General features: G+C 32.3%; 4 protein-coding genes across 4 annotated transcripts in view; 3 read left to right on the top strand and 1 right to left on the bottom strand.

Annotated features, from left to right (window-relative positions):
• LOC149484919 (uncharacterized) overlaps positions 1 to 14,037 on the bottom strand; it is a 99,930-nt gene that overhangs the window by 3,117 nt on the left and 82,776 nt on the right. The gene's annotated exons all lie outside the window — the stretch shown is intronic.
• Cad74A (cadherin 74A) overlaps positions 1 to 14,037 on the top strand; it is a 60,582-nt gene that overhangs the window by 42,268 nt on the left and 4,277 nt on the right. The window lies entirely within an intron of this gene.
• LOC149484923 (tubulin alpha chain-like) overlaps positions 5,597 to 14,037 on the top strand; it is a 31,193-nt gene continuing 22,752 nt past the window's right edge. The window contains exon 1 of the mRNA XM_089701200.1: positions 5,597 to 5,710. The gene's annotated coding sequence lies outside the window, so the exon portion shown is untranslated. The remainder of the gene's footprint in view (positions 5,711 to 14,037) is intronic.
• tap (Basic helix-loop-helix neural transcription factor tap) lies at positions 5,603 to 10,112 on the top strand. The gene is made up of 2 exons (XM_089701209.1): positions 5,603 to 5,710; positions 8,707 to 10,112. The coding sequence occupies exon 2, from the start codon at positions 8,719 to 8,721 to the stop codon at positions 9,970 to 9,972; it is 1,254 nt and encodes a 417-aa protein (XP_089557335.1). The 5' UTR covers positions 5,603 to 5,710; positions 8,707 to 8,718; the 3' UTR covers positions 9,973 to 10,112.

Here is a 14,037-nt window from a genome sequence, read left to right as displayed (position 1 = left end):
TGCTATCCAGTCATCTATTTTAATTTTGGAACCGATTCCAGCCGATTATCGTAGCCAGTTTTAAACACGATGCTAGGACTTTACTGCAATATTTTTATTGGGATATCATTAATAACTCAGGCCCCGGAACCACAGACACAATAGAAAATCTATTGTGTCGTGGACCGATCGGGCCGCTTGGGGCTCAATGGGTTAATTATTATTTCCCAGCATTATGAATGGCAAATGAAATTCAACATCGAGGATTTAACATAAAATGTAAAAAACAATTTTCATTCAAAAGAAAACCTTTGCCTTTTCACTAGTTTAACAAAAAAAAACTTAGAATCGAAGAATTGCCGGGTGTCAACTTTTTAAAAATAGAGACGAGAAAAAAATCAGTAGTCAGTAGGTACCATCAGTATTCAGTACCTATCTAAATCTTATAAATTAGCATGCTGTAGCCTGTAATACGAGCTTAGAAATGATTAATTATGTATAAGAATTAATAAAACCTCTAGATCTTTTTACGAGTTCAGACTTCAAAGGAAATCATAAAAAAAACGTTCTTGCTTCTGAATAATAAATAGTATCTACATAACCAATAAATATGTAAGTAAATTTTAAGTTATTTTATGAATTAGAATTTTGCTATTTATGATTTATACTATATCTAACGTCGATTGCATCGAAAATTTTCAGCGTAAAAGCACAGCTGTTATTCCAAAGCTTTACCTACGCATATCGCGCCGCGCGCCGCGCGGAAATAAATTAAGACATTAAAATAAGTTTACATTTTTTTACGGTTTTGCTTTTAATATCTTTTCATTTAAATATTGAATGAAAATTATAATAAAATAATACTTAATTCGAAGGATCAACGCGGCTGACCGTACCTCGTATAAACAAAAATTTTGAACCAATGAAAATCCAGGATTTGTTCTACCTGTTTCCTTATCTATCCACCCACTTCAAACATTCAATGTAAATATGGATTAGTTCGATTATCAATTTTATTGTGACTAGAAATTGTTTTTTTAGCGACCACAACGCGATATCTGCACGAAATTGAACATTTGTGCAAATAAATGCGAATATTATTTTTATTTTGTAATTGTTTGTTCTATTTTGTTTGCATATGGTTTTGCACGTGTGATTTTGAATATTTTTGTGAATTTATTTTGTTTCGCGCGCAGGGTTTTTCGCGCGCACGCACTCTTTCTGTTCATACGCACTGCGCTTTATAAGTAACTACCTACATGTTGTACTTAATCAGAGAGTAGGATGATTTGTCTGTTAGTATTATTTTAATAGTAAATCAACAAGTAATAATTATTGTAAAAATTGTGTCTTTTGGAAAATTTCCAAAATATGTGAAATGTTCTTTTTCACACTATAGAAGCGAGAGCTTTTAAATTGTAGCAAACAGCAAGGTGAGTAACAAGGTGAACTTATAGTAGATAATCATTTCCCATGTTGTTAGAGGATTTTTAAGAACATAATTATTATTGAATAACATTTTGGACACGTAAAAGAATTTAATGTAGAAACATGCTCACGTTCACGATTAGCTTTCATTAATAGGCTTTTAGATTGTATCTCATCATAATATGATAGCAAATCACAGTTTTTCGAAGCATATACCCTCTACCGGCAGTATTAAACACAAAAATACGAATCCCTATCAATTAATTATTATTTGAGCCATTATTTACAAAGCAATTCAATATCGGAATAAATCAGACCTCAAACGATTAATAAAAATCAAAACGACTGATAATCTAATAGATATTGCAAAAATTAATAACGTACTATCACAAGCATGTGTTTCTATTCATATTTTTCTCACGAAAGCGTAAAATGTAATTGCTTCGATAAATAGTCCACTACTGTAGAGATTGCATTGCAGTGGCAGTGTGCAATGAATGACATGTTATTGACATGCTATAGATAACATCAGGTGCATTTTGAGTTAATAAAACGGCTGCACATTTGTTGATAATATCGAAAATGTTAATGTGTGTATACTTAGTTGATTTTATGAAGAAAGATTGTTTCTGAATTTAAACGATCATTAAAAAGTCAGATTACAAGGAATTAAATAAAAAACTGTACTCAGTAATTAAAACTATTTTAATATCTTCATGATGAGCCCTCTATTTCGATAGTCAATAGATCAGGGTTCAAGAAACCTATAGTACCTTCGTAAAAATATACCTACGCGCGATAAACTTAACCCTTCTTCACAGACTGACTGTTAAACTAATCGTAGATAAACAAACGTAACAAACTTTTTTTTGAGAAACTTTGAGGTAATAAGTTCAGAAAGTACAAGAAAGAAAATAAGCATAATATTATAATCACTTTTCAATAAATTTTCACATTTTTTTCTAGACATTTATAATATTGTTTGTCTAATTTGAACATAGCTACGCTAGTTCCAGGACTTTTTAAACCACATTTTTGAACAGATTCTACGAGCGTCGTTCTTCAAATACTTTTTAGTTTTTATGTTCTTAACACCAGAATAATCCGTCTCCCTAAGAATAATATTAACGGAACACTAAGTCCCAACAATATACGGGTATTTTTCGTCCTAATCGATTCCAGCATTGCTTTTAACCCCTTTCACCGTTTAGTTTTCTATAGCCTTGCATCGTCATTATTTATACCCCTTTGCCCAAGCCCTTAACAACAAAACTTAACATTTTAAAACTACGAACCATAAAGGATGATGTATTGAACTTTTTTTTTGACCTCGGGATTAAATGTGAGTTGGTATAAATGTTTTAATATTAAAGGATTAGCGTCATGTTAGTTACAAGTATAAGTAAATATTTTTTTACATTACACATATTTGTTTGAATACATTATTATAATTTTAAATGCGATAATTCGTGGTTTAGTTTTATTGTTTTCTATATTTGATATCATGTTCCTTAGAAACCGATCTTTAATAAATAATTCAGTACCTTTATTGATACATTAGTTTATTTATATTTCTTATCTTTATCAATCCACATAATATTATATTCTTCAGCATTATTTAAAAAAAAGTAAACGTAACGTAAAGTTGCATGAGTAGCAAGGATAGAGTGTAGCAAAGATGTAAACAAATCCCCAATTTTACTTAGCACCTTAACATGTTTCTTACATCGTATATCTTTATAAGATAATCAAACATAAATTGAATTAATTCATTAAAACGAAACAAGCAAATAATGATCCGGTCTTCTAGCTCCTAAGTCCGCAAAATTATGCTCGGTGGCGAGTTGTTTGCGCCATGCTAGGGGCGCGCTGTAAAGGGTTACTAGTGATGTGATAGTATCGATATTTTTTAATTTGAAAAATATCTTGCTATCAGTTGATCATTTTTAGAATCCAATGAAATATTTATTTAATTTTAAATATACTCTTATCAATGTAATGTATTTAGCTGTTTTTTTTATTTATTTTCTTTGATAATTATTATTAACATAATATCACCTAATTCTAAATGTAAAAATCTATTGCCAACATCAATCAGCAGTAGCGATTGAACCTTCCTCCAAAATGCAGAACAATTTCAGAGCTCTCTTGCAACGGTTGAAAAGCGTGTGGGTATTATCGATATAATATTTGCACCCTTACATCACTATAATATCCAACCCTTCAACACGTATAGAAGCATTATAATGCATTCATAGCCTCTCAAGCGTGGTGACTGCAAAGTAACTAAACTGCCCTACCCTGTTCGCATTTTATTTATTATTTTAAACGGCACAGTTATAATTTTGAGATTTGTGCGAGGGTTACTGCGTCATTACCAAAATGAAACACCTGTTTTGTTAGTTTAGGCTGTTCTTTAATATAAAATGCGTTCTAAAATAAGATTAATAAGATTATTTTCTTTTAATGTAAGTAAATTAAAATTACATTTCAACCGACTCCAAATTTTTAACGTCGTTGCAATATACAAAAGCGCCGCTAAACCTTAACTGCAACACAAAATTAAAAAGAGTTGAAAGTCACGCTCTAGAAAACAGAAACCAGATCTTAAATATTTTTTGTCATCACAGTGTTTTCTTCAGTAAACACTAACATAAAACATAATATTTTACTCATCTATTTCTCTGATATACCTAATCAAGCATATATCCGAAACACTAAAATTATAATTAGAAAATTCCACTTTGGTTGGAATATCGATTATCTTCGATGTAACCATTCTATGTCTCTTCTCCTATCTAAGTATTCAGTCTATATATTTTCTGTTATTAAAGACATTAGTCTTTTAGCTACTCAGTCATATAACCTGACGTGACTAATTACCAATTGGCACGGCATTTTTAAACGTCCCTGCGTTTACACCCTTTACATTTATTGGCGTGACGCACTTTGTCAATATTTGCAAGAAATCGCCATTCATCCGTATCGGTAGCATTGGTATAAAACGGTACAATGTGTTTGTTAATCAATCAAGTGGAAACTCGAATGTGACGGGTTAAACTGGGAAGCAAGCTGTTCTTTATGTGGTGATTATTCATAACTATGCCTAGCCAAAATTTAAGAATGATTAGGTACCATTTATATAGAAAAGAATAGGTCATAACTTTCATTCATGAATACAAAATTTAATTTTTTCAATTACCATCAATATCGTTATATTTTTCTTTTAGTTAATTTAAACTTTTTGTACTTTCGATCCTATCATACTGAGTTATCAAATCACCTCACAACAAATACGAATTAAGTTCCTAATTATTATTATTCAAAAGTATAGATCCTCATTTTTTTTATTACTTACACAAAGTTTATTCTTATTCCACAAGTCAGAACATTCCATAAAATCTTTTTACAACCCTTCCCTGGAGCCATTACCTCCAAACGGCGTGTCTGATCAAATATTTATATAATTTATGGCCCGTCGATATCGACAAAGGATTGTCGATAAAAAACGACACTTTCACGCACTATTAACCCATTACACAAATTCGGGCGTTGCAAGGTGCTGTTATTGAATTAGTTACATCTGTTAGTCTGTTGGTTTGTTCTTCATAGTAAAATTGAACTGAAGATTTAGGATTATCGAACATCGTACATTTTTGTGTATTATTTAGTAATAATTATTTGTGATTTGACTTAATAAACGTCCAAATAGTAATTCTTGATGCCTCTTACAAATAACAATGATACGTACTGATGATTTTAGTTATGAGTATTTGATTTGAACCTAATAGAACAAAGTAGGTATCTTGATACTAAGTTCTCAAATCCCAATGCAGTTATTTTACTACTTACCGTTCAGAGCTTTGCTGCTGTAGTTGCTGCCTAAATAAGTTAATGTTACTATGGATATTATAATCGTTACCTATAATCGAACTTTAGCAAAATTGGTTCAGTAGTAGACTAAAAACCAACCTACATCTTACCATGACACACATAATATATTCAAACTTTTGGGGTGTAGACTGTAGGTATCACATTCGTTGTGTAGATTTCAATACTACTTCTCTTTTCCATAAAGTTTAAAACAATATCTTCAAAGGTCTCAATCCCCAAAGGGGCGTGTCTCCACCCACTATAGTGCGATTGGGCTACAAAATGATAAAATAAGGGTTCGTGCACACAGCCCCGCAGTGCGCGTGTAGACACCGCGCGAGAGTCAGGTTGCTGGACATAGTGCAAATATGTGGTTGTAATTAATGTGCATTTAGTGTTGTGATTTTAGGTTGTGAAGATTTTTTTATACGTAAGTTGGATAGTTTTGTTCTACACATCGAACCTAGTATGGAGTTGCTTTTGAATCAGATCAAACTGAGGCCTACAATTTAAAATTTAGATGTATTTTTAATTGTTGTTTTGATAAAAGTATTCTATACAAAAGCAAGTTGTTTAAAAAAACTAATATTTTAATAGGTAGTTTTCAAAGGAAAAGGGAAAGTCATAGAAGGTTATAAGAGGAAGTTTATACAATACCTACTGTTATTTTGATTTTAAAAACATTAACGTATGCAGTAACAGGAAACGGAACAATAGAAATCATGTTTAAATTCTGATATATTTTGTTTTTATTCTATCTGGACGGAATGGCTGTTCAATATTCGATTAAATTGAAGGAAAATAATGTTTCAATATAGTAAGTAGGCTATTTCGTGCAATTGCCATGCCTACGAAGGCACGCGTCGATTTTAATAATTGTAGGTACGTAACTTTATATATACAACGATAAAAAATATATAGTTATATATTATAGTGTACAACATAATATACAAGTTTTCACCGGAAATTACTGTGTGGGTTTGGATGAAAATAAACATCTACTAATGTGGAATACTTTAATCTTTGTAGCAATCCATACTAATATTATAAATGCGAAAGTAACTCTGTCTGTCTGTTACTTAATCACGCCTAAACTACTGAACCAATTTGCATGAAATTTGGTATGGAGATATTTTGATACCCGAGAAAGGACATAGGCTACCTTTTATTGCGAAATATGTACCTACCACGGGCGAAGCCGGGGCGGACCACTAGTGTACAATATATAGATATAAGTAATATACATCTAACTACTTTCTAGCTTCCTGTAAATTGTAAAACCTACTGCTGTAAATCTGGTCCAACCATTCACGCATAAACTGAATTCAGAAGTTAGGGTACACTAAGAAAACTTATATTCCGTAGCAGCCTCGTTCATCCAGTGAACTACATACCAGTTTAAGTTTCCTTCCCTTAATTTTATATGATAAAAGTTGTCCTATTCGTTTAACATTTCTCGTGTATTTATTTCACTAAACTACATGATAATTTTAAACTCAACTATAGAAAATCCATATTCTGTATTTTCACCGCTTCCTTAAACTGTAGCTTCACCGCTACGCGCGCCGTAGCGTCGTCTAGTTCGGTACAGCTTTCTCTACGTCATACTATAAAAAACTCAAACTCAAACTCAAACTCAAACATTTATTTATTCAATAAGACTTCTTATAGAAGCACTTTTGAAACGTCATTACATATTTTAACATACCACCGATTCGGAAAGCAGTATCTACGGAGTAGAACCGGCAAGAAACTCCATAGTTGCTCTTTTAAATCATGTCAGTTTTACAATTTTACAAAATACATATGTAACATCATATATTATAATAACATGCCAAAGAACTGTCCTGTGGTTTTTACGCGACAACCCTCCATGGGTTTTTACCGTCCATATATTCCTGAATACTGTAGTACGCTCTCTGAACTAGTACATTTTTTATATAAGTTTTAAATTTAGAACTACTAAACTCTTTAATATTATGAGGAATTCTATTGTAAAAGCGTGTACCGTATAAACCGTATACCGTATAAACCGTAGACCCATAAATGAATTTTTAACTTTAGCTAATCGGAAAAATGGCATTTCAATTCTATTTCATATTCTATTTCTTGAAAATATGGAGATATCTCGCCTGATGGAAAGCTAAGTTGTGATCTAAGATGGTACGCGCTTCCCTTGTGGGTATCCGTTCAATCTACGCTTGAAGACCCCCATATTGTACTCGTCGGGGAACACAGATTTAGAAAGCATATTCCAGTCCCTTGCGGTTCGATTGAAGAATGTAAAAACCTCCTTAAATAAATCAACTATTTTAAACACGGTCTTCCGCAAAAAGATCATATATTTACAAATTTCTAGTTACCTCTTTACCGCCTTCACGCAACAAATTTTCCTAAATCGAATAAAATAACAATATTTGTATTGTTTCCCCTAATAGTGTTCGTATGAAGTGATCGCGTGCTGGTCGCGTGCCGGTGAACAGGTGGTCAGAGGGTGGCTGTTACAGTCAATAGGCCTCGGAATTCTAATTATTATTTAGGTACCTATACCTATAGGCTATAGAATATAGTACATAATTATTTAGGTGTAGATATATTTAGACATAGACATGATATGGCGACACACGATGAAAATTCACTCTCGGAAGAAACGAAACTATACTGTAATCTACTATATAAAAATAAGTCGGGTTTTCCTTCCTGACGCTATAACTCCAGAACGCACGAACCGATTTCCATGGTTTTGCATTCGTTGGAAAGGTATTGGGCTCCGTGAGGTTTATAGCAAAGAAAAGGTGTCTCTGGTGGCGAAACGGAGTTCGCCAGGTTTGCTAGTTAATATAAAATATTAGACATGATGCCGTCCATTACAAGGCCACAGATAAAATCAATAATAATTGATCCATTGAATTCGGGTTCGTTGATAATCAATAGATTTAAAACTCTGTCTGTTTAGGTAGTATGTATCCGATACTGCTTGCAATGTCGAAACAAATTAATCTATGATTTTGAATTTATTTAAACATTCATATAGAAGATAAAAATTAAATTACCTTTAGCGGTGGTATAAAGTGAACAATTAACTTTTAAAGCACCCTTGCCGGAAATCACGCACCGGAAATCGGAAGCGATAAAGTTCAACTGACTTTCCATAACGTATTTGTCAGTTTGTCACGCGATGTAGATTGGAATCAAGGGTCAAAAGTACATACACATACATATTACATGCATATTAAACTAAAACACTAGAAACCAGACTAGAATATAATGTAATTATTAGAAAGTCGTTATAAATTATTATTCATGTTAACGAAATTATTTCCATAATTACGTCTTGTAACTGTTGTGAAGTAAATAGTCCTGTAAAAAAACACATTTACATGTTTGATAATTCCTAAATTCTAAATATTGTTTCTTTTGTTACAGACCTCAGCAACGATGTTCGGCACAAGTTTCGACGAATTCTGTGACTTCAACGACAGCATCTGCAGCAACGACTCCGGCTTCGATAGGTCCTACGCTGACTCCTTTGCTTCTTCAAATAACACACCAAAGAAAAATGATTCAATGGACCTTGGAATATCGCTCACACCAACAAAAGACAGTAGTGTACGACGAAGGCTATTCCCAGAAGAATTTGAATACCCATTTCAACAACCTGCTGAAGTTGAAGATATGAAGGCATTCGAAAATTTCCAACCAATCAATAACACATCAACACCTATAAAGGCTAAAGACAAAAAACCCAAAGATCCTAACAAACCGAAAAGGAAATACGCGAATGGAAAGAACAGAGTATCCAGATCCAAAAGTCCTACACAAATTATGCGGATCAAAAGAAATAGGAGAATCAAAGCGAACGACAGAGAGAGAAACAGGATGCACATGTTAAACGAAGCATTAGATAGACTACGTTGTGTCTTACCAACCTTCCCAGAAGATACAAAATTAACAAAGATAGAGACATTACGGTTTGCTCACAACTATATTTTTGCATTGAGTCAAACACTAGACGCTTTAGATAATATAAACTCTGGACAAGCACCTGAAGGATACAATACCAACTGCGACATGTTACAAACCTACACTTCACCTGGAGATAAAATAAACAAAGACGCTTTTCGAGAAATATTCATGTTACCTAATAAGACTGAAGACAAAGGAGATGGAAGCTACAGAGAATTTCAAGGTTTCAGTAAACCTTTTCCGAATGGATCAAATTTTCTACAAACATCTGAAGGGGTTTTGATAAACGTTGGAAATGTTACCGTATCAGTAAACAATAAAGGTGGTAATTGCATTACGTCCACTACAGGAAGTGGCTTCTTCACAAATCCATCAAGTTATGGAGATGACCTTACACAACAGAACTATTTTAATCAGCGACCACAAACATTTTATAATTGTTATAATAACAACTATGATGGTGCTCAAACAGAATCAAAGGAATACTTTAACGAAAAAAATTATGAGCTCTTCAAAAATGCATTTGAAAGCGCTGCTAAAAATGGGAAGTACGTTAACAATGAAGCTTTTTCAAATAATTATAGTAATTACAATCAAACTTACGGCTACAATCAAAGATACAACTATTGTAACGAAACGAATTTTCCTCAAACGAATTTGTACGACGACCAAAGATATTATAGGGATTTTTATAGAAATCAAAGAGTTGTGAACGCTAAAATTTAAGAATTATTTTGATATGTATGATATATTGTTTAATTTGCCTAGTCATATAGTACAAAAGTATATTTTGTAAATTAATTTTATCCAAAGATTAATGTACAGTTTATTCTTATGAACGACAATAAAGACTGTAATTAGATTTAAAGAGATCAAAGTATCTAGTCATTTTAAAGTGAAATATACATTCTATTTTTATAAATATTTTGGTATTTTATTTACTATCCTATACTGTTAGATCTATCCTATAATATACACATTTTAATTGTAATGTGTAGGTTCGTATTGTAAAGTTAAAAAGTTTAAATGATTTTAAAAGAAGAAAATAAATATCACTCGGATGACTGATCAACTCAGAGCAATAAACCTAATCAATTTCAGTATATAAATACAGTAGCTATGAGAGATGTTTAATATTGTTCCTTTAGATATACTTTTAGGACCAGTAAACCTAATTTAATAAGATTGCATTCTATAGGTCCATTAATTGGACTGTCCGTCACCTATAACTTATGGTAGAGCAGTTGCAGTTAACGATAGATTCAAACTGACATTAATGAAATCAAAAGCGAACTTACACTTGATTTGCTTCATAATACAAGAGCCATGAATATAAATCAAATACGAACAATGGTCGTTAAAGAGCGAAAAGTTGTGAATGCACCCCTGCGCAAACGCATTGTCCTCAACCCATAAAGAAATTGTGCGAAAATAGCTCTTAAAACTTGGTAATAGGGGTGAAGGTTCAATTAAACGGTTGGTTAAAATAGGGGCACCCGTTGACTCACGTTACTCTAATGTTTGGTTTGGAAATTCGTTATGGCCTATTTTGTTGGAACTGTATTTGCTTCTGATTTCGGACACGTTTCTCTTTGTGCGTTTGTATTATTATTTCGTACTAGCGGTCCGCCCCGGCTTCGCCCGTGGTACATGTTTACGTTTTCTTTACATAAGAACCATCCTCGTACTTCAAGGAATATAATAAAAAAAGAATTATCGAAATCGGTTCAGCCGTTCTCGAGTTATGCGCTTACCAACACATTTTGCGATTCATTTTTATATATAAGACTAGCGGTCCGCCCCGGCTTCGCCCGTGGTACATAATATTTACGTTTTCTCTACATAAGAACCATCCTCGTACTTCAAGGAATATAATAAAAAAAGAATTATCGAAATCGGTTCATCTTATATATAAAAATGAATCGCAAAATGTGTTGGTAAGCGCATAACTCGAGAACGGCTGAACCGATTTCGATAATTCTTTTTTTATTATATTCCTTGAAGTACGAGGATGGTTCTTATGTAGAGAAAACATAAACATGTACCACGGGCGAAGCCGGGGCGGACTGCTAGTTTTTATATATAAGATGATGTTAACAATGACTTGCAGTCACTGAGTTTGATGAAAAAATGACAGATCTTTAACAATAACAGTAAAACTACATTTAAAATTTCGATCACAATAATTGGACATATAAGATTATACATGCTACAATTTATGTACTTACAAATAATTGAAAAACCTACACATAAACTTTCTTATCTTCTTCTATAATAAAAGAGGAATCGCAAAATATGTTGGTAAGCGCATAACTCGAGAACGGCTGAACCTATTTCTTTAAATCTTTTTTTATAGTATTCCTTGAAGTACGAAGATGGTCATGGTGAGAAAATGTAAATATGTAGGTACAAAGCCGGGGCGGACCGCTAGTAGTTTATAAAATCTTAACTTCAAAATATTTTTATAAATTAAGAAGCCATATGACATACCTAAATACGCAAAATAAAACTAGGTATAACCTCGAATTTTGAACCTCCATTTTGAAGTCCTTTGAAAAGGGAATAAAACAAAATATTATCTATTAAAATCCCACCTGTCCTTCACGCACAATATGTAATTAAACAAATCTTTTCATTCGATGTGGGTATTATTTTACACGCAGGAAATTCATTTCCGAATCAATTTCAAAACGAAACGGAAATTAGAAACGGTCATATTGGGTATTAACTTGGTATTAATAAAAACATTGAAAACTCTTAGATATTCTCTTTATCGTTTGTTTTGTTTTTATATTTTGAAAATCAATAGAACTTTTATTTAAATATCGAATCTCAGACTAAAATTCGAGCTTTATTTCTACCCCGTTTCATTTTTTTTAAATCTCATCTGGGTTCGTTTATGGTCCTAGTCCCAATAAGAATGAATGATGTTTCCTCTCAATAACCAATAAAAGAGATAACAAAACAAAATTTATATTCATCCATCAGCTTTAAAGATTAGTTCCCAATAAGTAAACATGGTATTGGAAGCCAATGTTCGATTGGATACGGCTGCCACTATCCCCACGGTTATTGGCAGAATATTTAATGTCATACTTAAATAGGTACTCCCCACAAATACTTCTTGATAAATTTCACCACTAATCCTACACATTTTGGCGAAACCATTTAGTCCCCTTGCTTTCCCCGTGATTATGTCGAATTTTGATCAACGTGGTTCCTAGATTGGATGGTGGAAATATATTTTTTTGAATCGATCTTTGTAGCAGATGTCAATGCTCAACTCTTGCTGGTCATTAACATGGTCTTTATCAAATCCTAGCTGTGAATTATTTTCATCAAATTAAGGAGACAGGTAAGTAAAAATGATGTCATAAATCATCATCGATAAAAAATTATATAACCAGATAATTGCAGATTTGAACATTATTAATGAAGTAAACTATAAATTTTTGAGCCATTCCAGCCTTTCAAGACGTCCACTGCAGGACATAGGCCTCCCCCAAAGATTTCCAAAACGACCGATCACCAGCGGCCTGACTCCAGCGGCTCCCCGCCACTACACAATTTTTGAGCCACTTCTACAATATTTTCTTGAAGTTCTGAAGGAAAAAACTATTAACATAATTCTATAAATGATTAACTTTTTAATAATACCTAATTATAATTTGTTCTATCTACAGATGTTACGCTCAAAATAATAATTACAATATTTTGTAGTCATGGCGTTGGAACAGGGCCGAAAATTCGTTTAAAAGGACATTATTAAAATATTCTTTTAATGTCCTTATTATTCATCGTCTACATTATTTGCTAATGACCCTTTCAAACAAAATCCAGGCTTAAAAAACTAAACAGAATCAATATTTGATAACTCCTGTCCGTTAGTGGCTTGAGGCTAATTGGTTCATCCCTCGTAGTTTTAAATTCAGCCCCGGGCAGTGGTATTTACTTAACGAACTAAACAAATATTAACTTGTTTTTATTAGTTTTTTAAATGGATTGAGTTGTAGGGTACTTTTATTTGATTTTAAAAGGCGTCTTGTTGAACTTATCCCTGATGTGAAATTAGATTCTCACACCAAAACTACATGATGTTTTACGTAAATTCGACAAAAATATGTTGATAACTTAACAATTAATTAGTATTAAAATATAAAAAGATGAGATAGAAGATGGCATAGACATTAGAATCTTACGTGCACTAAATTTTCTTTAAACACAACACTTGAAAATTACGTACCTAGCTAATTGCATTCCTAAAATTAAGTTTTTTAGAGATTTTATTATCCTGGATACAAGTAAAAAGAAAATAAATCGTATTATAAATTTGTACTTAATGAAACAATAGATCTTTAATACAAAATATATAAATTTACTCTCTACAATAAATAATTCACCGCTGAATAGAACATTTCTATTCATACATTCATTGTATTGCATGTGCAAACACTATCAGCCGTACAAATAAACGAGTTATAACATTTTATGAAAAGAATAAACTAAGAATAAGGAAAAATCATACAAATAAACACGTAATAAATGAAACCTAGTATAACTTCGTAACAAGTATTCATACTAATGCTATTCCGTCCTTATTCCGGCTACCACCCTAGTATAAGTCTGACATAACCGAGTTAAAACCTATCTTAGTACATTGTGCTGTGTTTTACAAGTTTTAGAAGCAATTTTCAATCTAAATTTGAGATAATAGCAATGAGAGTAATACGAGAAGTAGAAAAAGTTAAGCAAATTAATAATTTCATTAAGTATTGAAATGGAAAATGTTGT

The sequence above is a fragment of the Colias philodice genome, chromosome 11, assembly GCF_061535455.1.
Source record: "Colias philodice isolate Cphi_HAF_F1 chromosome 11, ilColPhil1 Martin Lab GWU primary, whole genome shotgun sequence".
Taxonomy (NCBI): domain Eukaryota; kingdom Metazoa; phylum Arthropoda; class Insecta; order Lepidoptera; family Pieridae; genus Colias; species Colias philodice.
The sequence above is the reverse complement of the archived record's forward strand: the minus strand, read 5'-3'. Positions and strand labels throughout refer to the sequence as shown.

Bases quoted from the DNA above. Each gene is read 5' to 3' on its own strand.
- tap (XM_089701209.1), top strand. From the start codon at position 8,719: ATGTTCGGCACAAGTTTCGACGAATTCTGTGACTTCAACGACAGCATC.